The following is a 19,590-nucleotide window of genomic DNA, read 5'->3' as shown; positions in this document are numbered from 1 at the left end:
CAAGTTAACAATTTACTCAGTAGTGTAGGATTGTTTGTTTTCTGCTTGTAATAATATATATCCTAGCACTTTTTTCACATCGAGGACAAGGGTTGCATTAAGCAGGTTTGAGTTTTCCAGTTCATAATCTATAGCATAATATAATCTACTTGGGGAGAGGGAGCTCTTATTTTTTTGGAATTCATATTGTGAAATAGATCCAGAAACAATGACATTTAAGAACAGTTTTGGTTGTCTAAAGAACTCTCAGGATCTATATATTCTGAAGTTGTATTGCATAAAATTTTAGCATAAAATTTAAAGGATAAATACAGTTGCAGTGTTGAAATAGTATTATGCTAATCTAAGTGACCATTGTTCTCAAAGGTGTGGAAGATATCATTGCAAGGACCCTGTTACATGACATTCCTGATGATTGCATTTGGCTTACTGTGGGGACACTTGCTACAAATTAGAGCAACACAGAGCGTTTTCATTGCTACTTGTTTATCATTATCAAGCACACCATTGGTATCCAGATTCCTTGCAGGGAGTGCTCGGGGAGATAAAGAAGGTAGGTGGATCCTTAACCTACTGAATTCTTCCATTTAATCTTAGCCCAGACACAAGGGCAAAAAGAACTAACCTTAAAAGGTACTGATGAAGTTTTGATTGTCGTAGAAGGGTGCTCTTAACTATCAGTTAACTTCCAGTTAAATAATGAGAGTTTTGCATAGTGAAGGTCCTGACCTGAGTTCTTTACCCATTAAGTTATAGGGTCCATTTATTTTTGCCGAATTTTCCAATTGCCCTTCACTTTTCATCATATTCTCCAACCTGGTACCCTCCTAATGTTTTCAACTACAGCTTCCATCAACCTTGGTAAGAATGACCAATGGTCTGGAATTGTGGGAGTTGTAGTCCAAAGTGTCTGGAAGGCTAGGTTTGAGATCCAGTGCCTTCCATGCAGTTAATAATTTCTGAAGATTCTATCCCTAGTTTCTCAGCCGATATCTGAGTTAACAGAACTTATCCTGCAGCATGTCTAATCACAGCACTCCATAATGCTTTCTGTGCGAGATAAGTTGGTTTCTATGAAATGCAAGCCTCAAGAGACATGTATTGTAATAGACTTCTAGAAAAGCATAGATGCAGGCTTTAGATATAATCCATTGAAAACATAAAAGCTTGAGAATAAGACATCTTCATAGACACCTGCTAATACATCTACACGTGTAGCTTTATATTTTCAGTGGTATTTTGTCATTTGCCTGGTATGATGAATGGGCTATTTATGGAACTGAATCATGAGTTGCGTACAGCTGTTGCAGATGAGACCTAGAGGAGTTTTTCTTCCTCTCCCATAATACCACAAACTGAATTGTAGGAGATTCAGGACACCCAATAGGAAACAATTATTTACACAGCACATAGTTAAACTATGGAATTCATTGCCACAAGAGTGTGGATGGTCACCAACTTAGATGGCTTTTAGAGGAAATTAGACAAATTCATGGGGAATAAGACTATAAATGCCTACTAGTCATGGAGATATGCTACAGCGCCAGACTTAGGGTGGTGTGGGCAGTTCCCCTGCACAGGGCACTGAACCAAGGGGGCACAAAATAATAATAATAATATAAACCCAATATTTATCCTGGTACCTACTCAAAGTTAGGCCCTGGTCAGGCAGGTGATTGAGTTTCTGCAACTATGATGTAGTGCACTTGAGAGCAAAATGGAAGGCAAGAGGGGGGAGGGCACCAAATAGATATTGAGGGAGCCAAATTTTGTCCTCGCTCAGGGCGCCATATTACCAAAGTCTACCCCTGTATGCTACCTCTAGCTTCAGAGACAAGACAGCATGCCTCTGAATGTTAGTTGCTGGGGAACTACTGAATTTGTAAAATTTCCAGGAATTTTGAAGCTGCAAAGAAACCCATACCTTTTTTGGGGGGGGTGAGGAATGGACATTTTCAGGGGGAAAAATACAATACATTTAAAAAGTACTCTTTACATATTGAAAGTCAGTTTGATACTTTAGGAACATAAAATACATTATGCATAGCTTGGCTTACCACAGAAATATGACTGGTGTTTTAAAAGAAGATTTTATTCAGACAATAATTACTCATTTGTTTTTTAAAGTCTTTGTTCCAAATGGAGTTACAAGCTGCTCAGCTGTAAGGAAGTTCATCTCTATGATTTTGCAAGCTTATGTGGAGCAGGCAAAAATAAGAAGAAAAACCATCAAAATTATTGTGAAACAGAATGACTATTCTGAAAACTATTACGTTTTCTCCAGTCCTCCACAGTGTTAAGCAGACATAAAAAGAGCTGAGAAAAAGAGGGGAGGAGGAACAAAACTTACTGAACCCCACATGAAGTTTAGTCTTTATTCTATCAATAAATTTCAGTTTCTTCATATTTCCCATCATATTTATCATGGACTGACTTCTAAAAACAGAAGGTTTGCCCAAGCTGAAAGAAGCTTCTACCCTTCCACATGTCAGGTTATTTCTTGTTTTGGTGTGTTTCAAAACATAGAGCAGCTTCTTTTACGTGCTACAGAAGAGGGAGGAATCTGAAGTAGGTAAGAGACAGGAGAGGCTGTACATTGGACGCTTGGGTTGCAAACGTGATCCGTTCATGTTTGCAACCTGCATCTGCGCATGCACGGGTCGCGATTTGGTGCTTTTGAGCATGCGTGACTGCCAAAACCCGGAAGTAACCCGTTCCGGTATTTCCGGGTTTCTGCAGTCCGCAGTCCGTAAAAACACAACCTGAAGCGGCTGTAACCTGAGGTATGACTGTATTGTGCATAGGTCTTGCCACTATGTTGCAGGAAGGTTATGCTTGGCAGAATCCCAGATGCTCTGTCAAATATGTTGGCCCAATAGGTTCTGTACTCTGCAGAAAGAAAGCTTTCCTCATCAGACCCTAGTTGTGCTGCTTGTTTTGTAATGGAGTCAAACACAGAAGCAGTCATCACTTACATTTCTGCCCTTGAATCTTGGATCCAGCAGATATACAGCAGCATAAATTGCATGGCAACAAAATTATGTTGGAACTTGAATTGTATTTGTATTGTACTGGCTTGTATTTTGGGGCTCAAAATGACCTTCCCATTGATTTGCCATTCAATAATAGATATTCTGAAAGTCATGCCTTCTTGCACACATTTTCTTAGACACTCATTTTATTTTTCTTTCTGTAATACTTTCACATGTATGAGTTTGGTCCAAATAGATATTATATAACCAATTCATGATAAATGGCAAATCATTATCAAGGAAACGGATGCTATTAATACTGTATTGCAGTTCTTGAACATATTTAACATCTGCCTCTCTTTTTTTAATCTCCCAGGAGATATTGATTACAGCAGTGTTCTGCTTGCTATGTTGGTTATGCAGGATGTACAGCTTGGCTTGTTTATAGCTGTTATGCCAACTCTTATTCAAGCGGGTGTTGGCACACATTCCAGGTAACAAAGTTCATTTGTTTGCTTTTATTCATTACATTTTTAGCCTTCCTTTTCTCCAAAGATTTCAAGACTGTGTACATGGTATGCTTATTTTCCTTCATGCTGCATGTCTCTTAAAGTGTGAATGCAATGAAGTGTTTTATCATACATCTAATAACTAATTTACTGTTGACATATGGTACATAATTACTGGCTTTCCATCCTGCAGTTCAGAGGTGCAAATGAGTTGGAACCGTAAATACATTGGAGTTTCTATGTCAACTTTCTTTTCATTAGTCTGGCTCTTCTACCTTCAAACTGCTCTTTGAATTTCACTGAGTTTGATATGTAAGTTCCTGAAGAGGCCACTGGCCAAGAAATTGGTGCATGCTATCAATTGTACGTGCATAGGGCTTAAATGTTAAATACATCCTAATACTCTTTATATTGTGACTCAGATGTCAATTTAATTAGGTTATAAATATTTTTAGTAGCTCATTTTTTAGCTCATTTTTAGTAGCAGTTTTGAATGGTTTAGTATACCAGCTTGATCAAAATAGTGTCCGGTGGTATCCAAATATAGACCAAATTCAACATGGGAACTGTCGTGCTGAATTGGGCAACAGTAACTTCAGTGACGTCCAAACTGGTGGAATTTATACAGTTCAGTCTGACATCTGGATTCTAAATGGCACGTGACAGTATCCAAATGCAGGCCAAAGCACACTCCTCATTCTCTGGAACCATTATGCCAAAGTGGGCAGTGATATTTTCCTGTCCTTTGGCACTGGTGCAGTGTGGAACATTTTGGTTCATCATCTTGATTCAAAATGCTAAACATAGACAAAAAACTGGCTCCTCCTCCTCCTCAGGAACTTCCACATGATATCTCAAGAGGCATTCAAGTGCTTAGAGGGCAGGGCAAACAGACACACCACTTTCAAAAATATTTATTAGATAAGGCTCAACTTTTATTCTAGCTTAAATATTCCCCAAGTCAGCTTTTGGTTTTTTTAAGACCAGGTGTGGCTAACCTGTGGTTCTCCAGATGCTGTTGGACTCCAACTTCCATCAGACCCCTTCAGTGTGGCCAGTGATTAGGAATGATGGGAGTTGTAGTCTAACATTTGCAGGAATTGCAGGTTAGGAAACTGTAAATGACAGATAGATTTATGCACACATTTTCCTGTTTAATAAGAAAAAACATTTTAAGAGGGCTTTTAGATGACACTGAACGTGACTTTTTCTTCTTTTTCCCTAGCACCATCAAGGAAATACTGAGAATATTGATGCTGATTGGACAAATTCTCTTTTCTTTGGCTGCTGCCTTGCTTATATGTCTTGTTTTAAAGACTTATCTAATAGGACCATACTACCGCAAGTTGCATACGGAAAGCAAAGGAAATAAGGAAATTCTAGTTCTGGGAATATCTGCTTTTATGTTCCTTATGTTAACGGTAATTTTTCTAAATATTTCTTCATTTTTAACTTGCACATGATATGGTGATATATTAATTTTGAAAATAATTCCAGGAGAAAATGTAGATTTCATTCATGGAAGCTGGCTTCATAGGTGAATATGTAAATTACATTAAAAAATCATGTCAACAAATTTAATAACCAATTTAATAACCAGTTTTAAATAAATATTGGACCAGTCAGAAAGCTGGCTGCTCATAAAAATGCTTGTGCATAGCTTAAAATGCTTATGCGTACATAGTCCTAGCTTAAAGTTCCTTCATTGTATAGCTAAAGTTCCACCCATATAGTTGCCATTATTGCAGACATCATGGCCTGCCATGTCTGAGTCAAACTCTGTTATCTGGGTTGTCTTTGGGAAGTTATGTCAACTTGATGAGAAGGAGAGTCATTAAATCTCCTGCCCCCCCCCCCCCCCAGTGTTGGCTGGTACCCATTTGGGCCAGTAGGACAGATGACAGGGAGGTCAACTGCAGGTGGTGCTAGAGCCAATGACAGGCAGAGCCAACTTCTTTTCTCTTGGGTTTTACAGCTAAGACTAAGGAGGAGGAAGCTGATAAGCAGTGCTACCTCTCCTTCCTGGATTGGCTATAAGAAGACAGGCAAGTGGAGTTGGAAGGTAACTGCAGGGTAGAAGAGAAGAACCAAATGTTAACTGATTCCATGTAGACTAGTCCTTCCATGCAACCAGATAGATTGAAGAAATGAGTGATGAAGAGGCATAGAAAGATGCAGAATTTTAGCAAATAATTTGACTGGAACTTATGTTCATTTTTACTCTTCAGTTATTTGACATGCATTAGATCAGAAGGTGTATCTAATCATTTTGCATTGCCTTTGGCCTCCCTTTCTTAGAAAATTATTGCTTTCTCTGTATTCATAACATATTGTCCATTTAGACAGTTACATCATGCATCTGAGAAAGTGCACTGTTGCTCAGGAAAGCGCATGCCACAATAAACTAGCCTTTTAGATGCAGGAAGACTCTTTGTCCTTGCTGCTACAGATTTACACAGCAACCTCTCTGTAATATAAAACAAGCTTCTAAAAGCAAATATCTTGGTGTTGAGGCATTATTTCTGAGTGCACTAGTGTCAGATATGGCATAAAAAGTAAGTTTGAAAAATCCATATACATTTCTTAAAATCAAGTGTGCACGGCCACTTGTAGTTAGATCATTGCATTGCCATCCTAAATACATTAATATCGTAAGTTTCCTTTGTTTGTATTTAATGAGAGACGCTAGTGTGACTAGTTTGGATTTTAAGTGGATTTGCTACAGTGAAATTGTGTTTAGGAACTGGGCTAACAGGTAATCAAAGATGGTAGAGACCATTTTATAACTAACAAAAAGATTACAATTTTAGAAGTCTTAAAATTGCTTATTTCCTCTAACATTAATTATTTAAATTATAGTGCTTTCATTAAACAAGAATAGTGTTATAAAAGATTTGCATGTAATATTTAATTTTTAAGCAAGGTGGTTAATGAAAAGTTAATTAATAGACACGAAATAGTAATAAAAATCTTTTCCACTCCCTTACAGATCACAGAGCTATTGGATGTTTCAATGGAATTGGGATGTTTTCTAGCAGGAGCACTTATATCTTCTCAGGGTCATATGGTTACTGAAGAAATTATGTCCTGTATTGAACCAATACGTGACTTTCTTGCCATCATATTCTTTGCATCTATAGGTAACTTATTACAAAAATATATAAATGATTATTATTCTTACCAGCATAACAGCCAAAGGGAAAGGAATGTACATTTGTAATAACTAGGATAAATTTCAATTGCATTGTGCTTGTGAAGCCTATTGGCACCAACTGGTGATGGTGTGAAGGCACAGAATGTTTGAGTGTTTTAACTATTCAGGTAGACAAAACTATTGGACTAGACTCTGAAGAATTATGGATCTTCCAAAGTCATTAGGCTTATTCTTGATCTGTAACCACCATGATACATGACAAACTACCTATGAAATTAAAGTGACTTTCAAGCAGTTTGTGATATAGAATGCAGAACTGTATAAAAAGAAATGGAATTGAAGAGCTGGATTGATAAAAGTTCCTTATGTGAACCAAAGTATCTCTTTATGTCCCATAGTGTTTGCAGTTCACATTCTCTGAGGGAAAGGGGAGTTGTCAGTTTGTAACTGAACTGAAACATCACACAGCTCAGGGACTGGAAAGAAGTCCCAATAGTTACAGGAGCGAAGGTGACATGGTATCTAGGAGCAAGGTGGATCAAGAAATTGGAACCTATGTAACATCCCTCAAATCAGCTTCTATACCTGAGGACTGGAAAGTGGCCAATGTACCACCAATTTTTAAAAAGGGATTCAGGGGAATCTTGGAAATTTGGGCTGGTTAGGTTTATGCATGTCCCAGGAAAACTTGTGGAAAGTATTCTTAAATATAAAATGGCCAAGTATATAAAAGAACAAGTTGTTGCTGAAGCAAAACCAGCACAGCTTATGCAAGGGTACACCCCATCATATTAACCTATTACTTTGAGTGTCAACAAGTATATAGACATATATCAGTGTTTCCCAACCTTGGGCCTCCAGCTGTTTTTGGACTACAACTCCCATCATCCCTAGCTAGCAAGACCAGTGGTCAGGGATGATGGGAATTGTAGTTCAAAAACAGCTGGAGGCCCAAGGTTGGGAAACACTGACATATATGATCCAGTTGCCATAGTGCATCTGAACTTTTAAAATGCTTTTGACAAAGTACTGTACCTCCATGAAAGACTCCTGAGTAAGCTTAGCAATCATTGACTAAAAGGCAAGGTCCTCTTGTGGCTCAGGAACTGGTTAAATAACAGGAAGCAGAGTACGAATATATGGATAGTTGTCCTGATCGAGGAATGTGGGAAGTGGAATCCTCCCAAGGATCTGTATTGGGCCATGTTCACAAGCAATGTAGAGTTAGAGGTGAGCAGTGAGGAGGCCAAGTTTGCTGATGATTCAACACTGTTTGGGGTCGGTTCAAAGGGATTGTGAAATCCTTCAAAGGGATCCCTTTAATGAGCGAATGGGTGGTAAAATGGCAAATGCAATTCAATATAAACAAGTGTGAAGTGATGCATGTAGGGGCAAAAATATCTTAATTTCACATATGCGCTCATGAGGTCTGTGCTGGCAGTAACTGACCAAAAGTGAGACCTTGGGTCACAGTTGATAGCTCAGTGAAGATAGTCACCTAGTAACATTACTGAAAGGATTTTTTTTTTACCTAATTCACGAACAACCAGCTAGTAAGCATCACTACTATGCTTTAGAGACAGCATCTACAGCAGACTCTGTAGGCTGAAATACTGCATCTGGTGGATGGTACTTCCACCTGAATTATGCAACCTCTTTAATATCATGGGTAAAATGAAAACATCTAAAATACTATTCTTTAATATGGCATGCTTAACTCAACAACAAGCTTTAAGAAAGATTCCTGTCAATATTTCATCACTGTGCTCTTTTATAAATATTGCAATGTTTAGAAAAAAGCTCACAATAGCTGTAAGATGCTTCTTTTTCTCTTGCAGGTCTTCATGTTTTCCCTACATTTGTAATATATGAACTCACAGTCTTGCTGTTCCTTACATTTTCAGTGGTAATAATGAAGGTATATATATATATATTCAGTACTTTAGAATAAAATTGAATAAGATTGATATTTTGTATTATGTTACTATGGTGACTGCAACCCCAGTCCCTGAAACTGGTATTCTGTGGCTTAAGAATGCTAGATGAAGGACACAACTGATGATTTTTTTCCACAAGAACCTAACCCCAGGTTTCTATTTTACTCCTATCCATGTCTACTCAAAAGTCCTACTGAATTCAGTGGGGCATACTCCCAGTTTTGTGAGATTAGGACTGCAGCCTTGGCTCTGGTTCAGGCTGCTGAATGCAGATTGTGATAATGCAGTAGTAATTTATTAATCATTACTACAGTGGCACCCCGTGTTACATACTTAATCCGTTCCAGAGGTCCGTTCGTAACCGGAAACCGCTCATAACATGAGGCGCGCTTTCGCTAATGGCACCTCCCGCTGCCACCACGTTGCCAGAGCACAACTTCCGCTCACATTCTGGGGCAAAGTTCGCAACAAGGGGCATCTACTTCTGGGTTAGCGGAATTCGTAATCCGAAGCATTTCATAAGGGGGGGGGGGCGGTACGTAACACGAGGTACCACTGTATCTGTATTAGTCAAAGAAACAACAACAGTAAGATACCAATGTGAGATGTATAGGCTGAAATTCTATATTAAACAATCTAATATTTAAAAAGTTATCAGATTCCGTTATCAGAACAATTGCCCAACTACAGAAGATTACTCAGATAAAATGTCAGCAATGACAGCAGGAAAACTAGCAACTAAATGTCTGGGAACAGAGAAATATATTCACGTAGTACTGAAAAGATATCTGCATCGGTGCCAGGCAAGCCTCCCTAATATATTATGCTTAATATAGTTTTGATCTCTAATGTTAGTATAAAGCACTAGATTGGCTTAAAATATACGAAGAGAAGCTATATTTAATCCCACCAGAAGTGTACAAACTGCTGAAAGAAATGCAACTCACAAGCCAGTAAGCTCTTTCTCTTATTTCATATACATTTGTAGAGGGTTTTTTTTTACCAGACTGAAACTTTTCCAGAACTATAAAATTTAAGCAGGCATTATAAGTTAAAGCCCATGTTATTGAAATCACTGAGAAAGAATTGTGTCCAGTTCTTTCAGGAGTTGTTCCACTTAAGCAACAACTTTCTTATGAAGTCTTCACTACTGCAGCCACCAGCATTGCAAAAAGCTTCTGCTGGAAGCTGGAATGTGGTGCAGGAGTTGCAATGGAATGGGAAAATTTGTTTGGAATCTCCCCAGTTTTCACTAATTCCCCTGCACCACATTCCTGGTCTCACCTGTGGGACGCCTTGCCCCTCAGCAGAGGCTCTGGAAGGCACAGTGTGTCTGCAGTGGAAAAAAGGACAGCCTTATTGTGTGAGCAGCTTTCTCATTGTTACAAAGCTGAGATACAACCCTAAACACTTTAAATTTAATCTAGTATGCTGTTTAAAGATCACCTAGATTACAATCTGACCTGTTCTGTTCTGCTAATCAGTATAGACTAGTTAACTGTGGTTAATTAAATAACTTTTTAATCTTATTTTATTTTATTTTAAGCAGCATAAACTTTCCTGTTTTTTCCACTGCATTGTTAAAAACATTCTCTCTCAGTTTTTCCTGGCAGTGCTTGTCCTTTCTATGATTCTTCCAAAGAGCAGTCAGTACATCAAATGGATTGTATCTGCAGGCTTGGCTCAAGTCAGTGAATTTTCCTTTGTCTTGGGAAGCAGAGCGCGCAGAGCGGGTATAATTTCTCGAGAGGTAAGCTATGACATCATAAAGCCACATCATGGAGAGCCAGGCTGGTGGTGTGGTTAAAGCGCCAGACTTAGGGGTGAGGAGAGACCACTGTTCAAATCCCCACACAGCCATAAAGCCATTTCACACTTTGAAGCATGTAATAAAACCATATGGTAAAATGGTCAACTTAAAGGATGTTGAGACTGGGTGCTATATACACAGTTGTCAGTAGCTTCTTTAAGCTTTCCCCCCTTTTTAAATAGAAACAGCTTTGGAGTCTTAATGCTTCATTAGTAGAAGAAAGGGAGGGGGGAAAGCTGGTTAACATGTTACCTCTATTCTATTTCTTTTTCAAACCCACCCAGCTGTTTTCCCCCTTGCAAAATAGTGGCCTGCATTCCCCACCCATGGGAAGAAACAAAAACTTCAGAAGGGAGAAGGGATTCTAGCTCCTGCATTTGGTTTACCTTGCAACCTCCCAAGGCTGTTTGGGGGTTCATTCTTCTTTAATGGGAAACTTGCACAAAAGTTTCATTTTGTTGTTGTTTAGTCTTGTCTGACTCTTCGTGACCCCCTGGACTAGAGCACGCCGGGCACCTCTGTCCTCCACTACCTCCCACAGTTTGGCCAAACTTCAAGTTTCATTAGGCCATGTCAAATACAAGTTTCATTAGGCCATGTCAAATACATGTATTCCAAAAGCTGGACTCAGCCAGCCTCAACTTCTAGTAGCATTTTAGCTGTAGAATGACAAATATTAAAGGGCATGTTGGATGGGTAATGATTAAAGGAATAAGAAGGCGTGGCTTGCCATAAAATGTTGCTTGTTGCATATTGAGCTTGGTTGTGCTATCTTCCAAGTCCTGGTAATAGAACAATAATGACAATCCTTTTCTTTTTAAGCATTGTGGTGATCTACTTGTGGGATTGAATAAGCATCTGCTGCATAAGTGGGGTGGTAGGTTACGTTATCTCAGTGGCGTAGCGTGGGTTGTCAGCACCCGGGGCAAGGCAAGTATTTTGCGCCCCCTAACCCATGGATTTGCGCCCCCTAACCTGTGGATTTGCGCCCCCTAACCCGTGGATTTGCGCCCCCTAACCCATGGATTTGCCCTAACCCCAGATGTTGCGCCCGGTGCGGCCGGCCCCCCCTGCACCCCCCACGCTACGCCACTGCGTTATCTCTAGTTGCCATTGTCTTAGTTACCTTCATGCTGTAGCATCAGAAGCAGCCTAATGTTTCTGTGAGTGAGAAGCCTAAGGATGGGTCCCAGACGGATGAAGAGGACTGCTGAGATCTTAAGAGTTTTCATTCTGAGGTCTGTAAGCAACCTCTGGTAAATGAAACTATATTAATAATGCCTGCAGATAATGGGCAACCCAGTGGAGCAGTTTCAAAGCCAATTGATAAAAAGGGATTAAAAAAATACAGTGGTACCCCGCAAGACGAATGCCTCGCAAGACGGAAAACCCGCAAGACGAAAGGGTTTTCTGTTTTGGAGGCGCTTCGCAAGACGAATTTCCCTATGGGCTTGCATCGCAAGACGAAAGCCCATAGGGAAATGCTGGCGGTCGGGAGCAAAGACTTTCGCCCACAGCCGGCCTTCAGAAGAGGACCTCTTCTGAAGGCCGGCGGGGGGCAAAAGTCTTTGCTCCCCCCCGCCTGCCTTCCCCCCGCCTGCCGGGGGCGATCTTAAAATGCTGGCGGGCGGGAGCGAAGCGTTCGCTGCCGACCCCCAGCATTTTAAAATCTCCAAGGGACAGCAGAGAAGTCTCTGTCCCGGGGAGATTTTAAAATGCTGGGGGTCGGGAGCGAAGCGTTAGCTGCCGACCCCCAGCATTTTAAAATCTCCCCGTGTCCCGGGAAGGTTTTAAAATGCTGGGGGTCGGCAGCGCTTCGCTCCCGACCCCCAGCATTTTAAAACGCTGTTCCGAAGGGGGGTGGGGGTGGGGACACCTGCCCCAGCCGCCCCACTTCGGAAAGCTGTTCCGAAGCGGGGAGGGGGGGCGGGGACATCTGCCCCAGCCGCCCCACTTCGGAAAGCTGTTCCGAAGCGGGGAGGGGGGGCGGGGACACCTGCCCCAGCCGCCCCACTTCGGAAAGCTGTTCCGAAGGGGGGAGGGGGGGCGGGGACACCTGCCCCAGCCGCCCCACTTCGGAAAGCTGTTCCGAAGCGGGGAGGGGGGGCTGGGACACCTGCCCCAGCCGCCCCACTTCGGAAAGCTGTTCCGAAGCGGGGAGGGGGGGCGGGGACACCTGCCCCAGCCGCCCCACTTCGGAAAGCTGTTCCGAAGCGGGGAGGGGGGGCGGGGACACCTGCCCCAGCCGCCCCACTTCGGAAAGCTGTTCCGAAGCGGGGAGGGGGGGCGGGGACACCTGCCCCAGCCGCCCCACTTCGGAAAGCTGTTCCGAAGCGGGGAGGGAGGGCGGGGACATCTGCCCCAGCCGCCCCACTTCGGAAAGCTGTTCCGAAGCGGGGAGGGGGGGCGGGGACATCTGCCCCAGCCGCCCCACTTCGGAAAGCTGTTCCGAAGCGGGGAGGGGGGGCGGGGACATCTGCCCCAGCCGCCCCACTTCGGAAAGCTGTTCCGAAGCGGGGAGGGGGGGCGGGGACACCTGCCCCAGCCGCCCCACTTCGGAAAGCTGTTCCGAAGGGGGGAGGGGGGGCGGGGACACCTGCCCCAGCCGCCCCACTTCGGAAAGCTGTTCCGAAGCGGGGAGGGGGGGCGGGGACACCTGCCCCAGCCGCCCCACTTCGGAAAGCTGTTCCGAAGCGGGGAGGGGGGGCGGGGACACCTGCCCCAGCCGCCCCACTTCGGAAAGCTGTTCCGAAGCGGGGAGGGGGGGCGGGGACACCTGCCCCAGCCGCCCCACTTCGGAAAGCTGTTCCGAAGCGGGGAGGGGGGGCGGGGACACCTGCCCCAGCCGCCCCACTTCGGAAAGCTGTTCCGAAGCGGGGAGGGGGGGCGGGGACACCTGCCCCAGCCGCCCCACTTCGGAAAGCTGTTCCGAAGCGGGGAGGGAGGGCGGGGACATCTGCCCCAGCCGCCCCACTTCGGAAAGCTGTTCCGAAGTGGGGAGGGGGGGCGGGGACACCTGCCCCAGCCGCCCCACTTCGGAAAGCTGTTCCGAAGCGGGGAGGGGGGGCGGGGACACCTGCCCCAGCCGCCCCACTTCGGAAAGCTGTTCCGAAGCGGGGAGGGGGGGCGGGGACACCTGCCCCAGCCGCCCCACTTCGGAAAGCTGTTCCGAAGCGGGGAGGGGGGGCGGGGACATCTGCCCCAGCCGCCCCACTTCGGAAAGCTGTTCCGAAGCGGGGAGGGGGGGCGGGGACACCTGCCCCAGCCGCCCCACTTCGGAAAGCTGTTCCGAAGGGGGGAGGGGGGGCGGGGACACCTGCCCCAGCCGCCCCACTTCGGAAAGCTGTTCCGAAGCGGGGAGGGGGGGCTGGGACACCTGCCCCAGCCGCCCCACTTCGGAAAGCTGTTCCGAAGCGGGGAGGGGGGGCGGGGACATCTGCCCCAGCCGCCCCACTTCGGAAAGCTGTTCCGAAGCGGGGAGGGGGGGCGGGGACATCTGCCCCAGCCGCCCCACTTCGGAAAGCTGTTCCGAAGCGGGGAGGGGGGGCGGGGACACCTGCCCCAGCCGCCCCACTTCGGAAAGCTGTTCCGAAGCGGGGAGGGGGGGCGGGGACACCTGCCCCAGCCGCCCCACTTCGGAAAGCTGTTCCGAAGTGGGGAGGGGGGGCGGGGACACCTGCCCCAGCCGCCCCACTTCGGAAAGCTGTTCCGAAGCGGGGAGGGGGGGGCGGGGACACCTGCCCCAGCCGCCCCACTTCGGAAAGCTGTTCCGAAGCGGGGCGGGGGCGGGAACACCTTCTGAAGGCGGGCGGGGGCGAAAGTCTTTGTCCCCCCTGCCTGCCTTCCCAGGGGCTTTTAAATCGCCTCCGACAGCGGAGAAGTCCTCCGCTGTCCCGGGGTTTCTTAAAATGCTGGGGGTGGGAAGAAAAGCCCTTGTCCCCCCCCCCCCCAGCCTTCAGAAGAGGTCCGGGGACAGACTGTCCCCGGACCTGGTCTGAAGGCGGTTTCCCTAGGAACGCATTAATTGATTTTCAATGCATTCCTATGGGAAACCGTGCATCGCAAGACGAAGAGACTTGCGGAACGAATTAATTTCGTCTTGCGAGGCACCACTGTATAGAGCAAAGACTATCAGATGGCCTGTTACACTTCATTACTCCAGTAATATTTACTTCTTCACCTGATCTCTCAAACTCTCTTGTTGACGTTGATCTGTCTGTGCATTTGGGTAGGTAAAGATGGCATGGCTTCTCTAGATGGAACTTTTATGACCTGCCAGTTCTGAGTATGATTTTAGTACAAGAAAAATTTCCACCCATTTAAGTGATGCCTTTGAAAAGTATTGTGGCAAAATTATTCAAAGGCTGCAACACGGCAAATGTCATGATTTTGGGGAAAAAATGGATTAAGACTATCACAAGTGTGCAAATATAATTACGTCATATGATGTACTTTGCATGCACAGGAGCATGGCTGGGAAAGACCTTTGCCCAAGACCCTAGCCTAGAGCCACTGTCAGAATAGAAGACACTGGCCTTGGTGGAAGGATCTCTTGGAATACTTTAGTGGGTTTCTGCTAAGATTGTTTTTCTTCACAGAAATAACACATTTTGCTTCCCAATTTTTAGGTCTACCTCCTTATATTGAGTGTGACTACTCTAAGCCAATTGCTGGCACCAGCACTCTGGAGAGCTGCAATTATGAAATGCGTACCAAGACCTGAAAGACGATTAATTTCCTAAAGTTACTTAGTACAAATCTTTCATGAAGAAAGCATCTTTATAATCAACAAATGCAGAATTTCCCACACTACATAGCCTGAATTTGGGAGGAAGAGCCTGTGTGTCCGCCCCCACAAAAAAGCTTTATTTCTTTTACAAAAAGTCTGCAATTCCAATAACTGACTGGTGTGCCTTTTTGTGAGAATCAGGCAGAATCCTGCACTGCATAAGAAAGACACTGATCACACAACGGGATTTCACCAACCTTTCTTTCCCCCTATGCTCCACCCCAGTCATTCCTGGAGCAGATTTTGAGGCACACAGGGGCCTGCGGGAGAGGAAACTGAAGTCCCATAGTGTGAGCAGAAGTCTATTCCACTTGCACATGTGTAGTGCTGGATACAACCTGTTATTTACAGTCAGTGTAGTAAGTTTAATTAACATTTATAGTGCCTGTGGCACTGTTAAAGAACTATGTCATAAGTTAGTATCCAAATCTAACGGCCACAGTATATATATATTTTCAGTGCTATACAAACTTTAATTTTTTTCATTCAAATATAAGCTTGAAAACTACTACAGCTATCAAAGGCAAATATGCCTAAATTTACACTTAATTGATGCATTTTAAATAATGTAGTTATTTGTAACATTGATCTGTCTCATATTTTTTTGACAAAAATGTTTGTTGTGATCAGAAATGACTTTTTAGTATGAATAGCAAGAATTTATTGTGTTGATCATGTTAATAGTTCAAAACCAAAACATAGACATTGAAACTAAATTAAAACTATTTTTGGAAGATACGTTTAGGTTTGTGTTGCTTCACTGGATAAATCATCATTTATATAGCAAGAAGGAAAAATTCAGAATCTAGTCACATTGAATAAATACTGGAAAGTCCATGTCTTTAATTCTTATAAAGACACATACTAAATGATCGAAAGGTCGGCGGTTCGAATCCCCGCAGCGGGGTGCGCTCCCATTGCTCGGTCCCAGCGCCTGCCAACCTAGCAGTTCGAAAGCACCCCCGGGTGCAAGTAGATAAATAGGGACCGCTTACTAGCGGGAAGGTAAACGGCATTCCATGTGCTGCGCTGGCTCGCCAGATGCAGCTTGTCACGCTGGCCACGTGACCCGGAAGTGTCTGCGGACAGCGCTGGCCCCCGGCCTATAGAGTGAGATGGGCGCACAACCCTAGAGTCTGTCAAGACTGGCCCGTATGGGCAGGGGTACCTTTACCTTTACCTTTATTCCACCTTATTTTTTAACAATCTTAGTGGGATTCTATATGTAGCTATAGTGGCTCTGAGCAGCTTCCAAAAATCCATACTTTGTTGCTGCATGTGCTGTAGCCAGTGGCGTAGCAAGGTCAGGTGGTACCTGGTGCGGAAAATTTGTGTCCCTCCCATTGAAATTATTAAAAGAAGGCAAAATAAGGTACTTACCGTTGCAAGTGTTATTTTCTAGTTTATTTACTTAACATTGTGAGCATAAGCACTTAAAACCATTTTTCCTAACTTTATTCTCTACAAATTTTGAAATCAAAATCAATTCCTTTCACTACTTTCGGTGGAAAGAAACACCCCCTGTGACTTACTTGGTTTTTAACCACTCTCCTAGAACCTATTAATGCCCAGAGAGATCAAGATGTCTGTCCCCTTGCTCACGACCAGTCCAGAACGTGGCCTGGCCGGTAGGCCAGCTTCCTCTTCCTCCTCCTCCTCTTCCTCCCCAGTCCCAGGTTTGCCTTTGTGCAGCTCAGCAGAGCTTCCCTCCTGCTCTGTCTGCTACATACCTCATTGAGGGAGCCCCCCAAACTGTCAGATGTAGACAAGGGAGCACTCTGACGAAGATCACGGCAACTGCGGAGGAAGAGGGAGAAGTAATTTGTGTGCCATATAACAGCTCTTTCCAAAATATAAAAACCAGTATCATGAACGTTACAATGCAAAAGACAAGCAATTAAACAACACAACCAAACATTAAAACTCAAGGCACCCATATATGAAACAATATAAATCGGTGTAGCTAGCCACTCAGGTGCCCGGTGCAAGGCTCGCATCCTGCAGAAGGGGGGCGCTCTAGGGTGGCTGAGGGAGAGGCGGTGGGCAGACACAAGCCCCACACTGCCATTTCAGGCAGCATTGAGGCTGCAAGTGCCCAAGCCACCACATCACTCCCAGGAGAGCAGTGTGGTTTGGGTGCGCTGCAGGTCCTGCAGTAAGTTCTGGTCCCCGCAGTGTGGAGCCCAGTGCCAGCCGCATTTTGTTACGTTTGTTGACACAATTAAAAAGTTTTGGGAGCCCAATTTTATTTTATTTTTTAACTCAGCTTTTTGTCACGTTGCTACCCCCTCAATGAGGGCAACCCGCACCCCCCCCTTCTCTGCCACTGCAACAGAATAAAATAAGGACTTAATGGAGAGGCAATATCTGTTTCACAGTGGATCCTCTGCCCAGGTTGTACTTGTACATATAAAACCATGCATCCTGAAGACACCACGGGCTCCGCTGACCTTCATTCCAAGGAAACTGAACCTCTGCCAGCAACTGGAACCCTGGGAGATTGGGGCATTCACATTCGCATCTTTGCATTTATTTGTGAATGTGTGGAAACCATAATTGTGAAGCAAGAAGTGAAATCATTCTCAATTCTTTTGACCTTATAAGTAATAGTTATATTATTAGTTCTCAGTCCTGAATGTGGAGTGATGGCTTGTGTTTCCATTTACATTTCATTCCTTATTCTTAAATCTATGGATACCTTGGATCCTGCTTGGGGGTTCCCCCTTTGGGCATCTGGCTGGCCACAGTGAGAACAGGATTCTGGACTAGGTGGGCCATTGGCCTGGGTGTCTGGTTTTTTTACTTTTTGAAATATAGCAACCCTATTTAAGGGCCCATCGCCTCCAATTTATGCATCTCTTCCAGACCACTCCTGGAGGGACCCCTCTTCCTCTTCCATTTCCTGAAGCTGTGGGACATAAACAAAACAAAAATAGCAACACAAGAAATATGAAGGACAGAGCAGGCCAAGATGTCCTCAGAGAATCTTGTATTTCCTAAATAACTTGTAGGAAAGATCTGCCTGGTCCAGCCTCATGTTTCTCACATTATATAACCTCTTCCCTCCTCATACCTCTTTCCTTTTGTGTTGCATCTTTCAGTTTGACAGGCTGAGGGCAGGGGAAGTGTATTGCATTTTACTGAGCTGCAAGCTGCTCTGGGAGCCTTTTTACTGAAGAGGGGGGTAGAAGTCATTATCGTGGTAGTTTTAATTAATAAATTAATATAACTGTGGAGGGGGTGTCACCCTCAAAAAGCCTCTAGCTGCCTTCCATTCTGCGGTTTATACGCCCCCCTCCCCTTCTGCCAATTAGGCCCCTTAGGCCGCTGCCACCTACCCATTCAGGACTGAGCAAATCTGTACACTGGGGTCTCGGGGTCTCCTCCTTGCCTTCACCTTCCTCCTCTGGGGGGCTGCCTGGCTCTTCCTTTGACTCGTCCTCCTTGCCAGCCATTTTGTTGTAGGGATCTCCGTCCTCAGAGGATGACTGTTGGCATAGACAGGATGGAGGAACCAGCCCAGAGGTGGTGGCAGAGGTGGTGGGGAGAGGGGAGATGGACAGCAACCCAAAATGAGACAGGTAGGAACCCAGGAGCCAAACTCTCCTGCCCGCTTTGAGCCGCTTTTCAGGGAAGCCCTAAAGCCCTGGCGCCATGGGGGGCTGGTCCATCAGGACGAGTGAGGCAGCAAGCACAGCACATTAACTCTCAAAGCACCCATAATCGAAACAACAGAACAGCAGCATAACTAGCCGCTCGGGTGCCCAGTGCATTTTGGGGGTCCTGCGGGCGGGGGGTGCTGCATGGAGCCTCTCCACCGCCTCCCTCTCAGCTGTAGGGCGGCTGAGGGAGTGGCAGTGGGCAGACGCAAGCCCCATGCTGCCGTTTCAGGCAGCACCAAGCCTGCAGGCGCCCAAGCCACCACGTCACTCCCAGGAGAGATGAGTGGTTCGGGCGCACTGCAGGGCCCGCGGTAAGTGCTGGCCCCTGCCATGTGGCACCCAGTGCCAGCCACGTTTGTTGACTGAACTAAAAAGTGTTGTGAGCCCAATTTTATTATATTTTTAAATTCATATTTTTGTCATTTTGCCACCCCCCTCAGTGATGACACCAGGGGCGGCCCCCAACCCCCGCACCCCCTTCCTCTGCCACTGCAACCGAATAAAAGAATAAAATAAGGACTCAAAACTCCCTTAGCAATTTCCTGTTGGTCTCCTCACCATTTTCCCAGATGTTAATCTTCAGACTTTGCTGATTGTCACTCCTGCTTTCTCGCTGACTAATATGTCGTGATTTTTAAAAATAAATTAAGGCCCCAGTTTTTCCGATTCTCTCACAGCTAAGCCACCCAAAGGCTGTTGAGCCAAGGCTGGAGTTGGCCTCAGCTGCAAAGTGAGGTTGGGATTCTGAGCCGATGTC

The 19,590-nt window shown here is 45.0% G+C and overlaps 1 protein-coding gene and 1 long non-coding RNA gene across 3 annotated transcripts in view; one reads left to right on the top strand and one right to left on the bottom strand.

The window, feature by feature from the left end:
• Positions 1-15,909, top strand: part of SLC9D1 (solute carrier family 9 member D1) — a 26,121-nt gene extending 10,212 nt beyond the window's left edge. For both annotated transcript variants that reach the window (XM_028728057.2, XM_077927653.1), the window contains exons 7-13: positions 367-553; positions 3,349-3,466; positions 4,707-4,902; positions 6,471-6,621; positions 8,474-8,553; positions 10,173-10,322; positions 15,011-15,909. In XM_028728057.2, the coding sequence (XP_028583890.2) occupies positions 367-553; positions 3,349-3,466; positions 4,707-4,902; positions 6,471-6,621; positions 8,474-8,553; positions 10,173-10,322; positions 15,011-15,124 (996 nt within the window). In that variant the 3' untranslated portion in view covers positions 15,125-15,909. The remainder of the gene's footprint in view (positions 1-366; positions 554-3,348; positions 3,467-4,706; positions 4,903-6,470; positions 6,622-8,473; positions 8,554-10,172; positions 10,323-15,010) is intronic.
• The window catches only part of LOC114596449 (uncharacterized), a 19,679-nt gene extending 207 nt beyond the window's left edge, over positions 1-19,472 (bottom strand). The window contains exons 1-2 of the long non-coding RNA XR_013392670.1: positions 19,392-19,472; positions 16,902-16,968 (exon numbers count right to left, since the gene is read on the bottom strand). This is a non-coding gene — a long non-coding RNA (uncharacterized LOC114596449). The remainder of the gene's footprint in view (positions 1-16,901; positions 16,969-19,391) is intronic.
• Positions 19,473-19,590: the final 118 nt, after the last annotated feature.

Source organism: Podarcis muralis, chromosome 4, assembly GCF_964188315.1.
Source record: "Podarcis muralis chromosome 4, rPodMur119.hap1.1, whole genome shotgun sequence".
In the NCBI taxonomy this organism is placed as follows: Eukaryota; Metazoa; Chordata; class Lepidosauria; order Squamata; family Lacertidae; genus Podarcis; species Podarcis muralis.
Note: the sequence above shows the minus strand (reverse complement) of the source record. Positions and strands in the feature narration are given on the sequence as shown.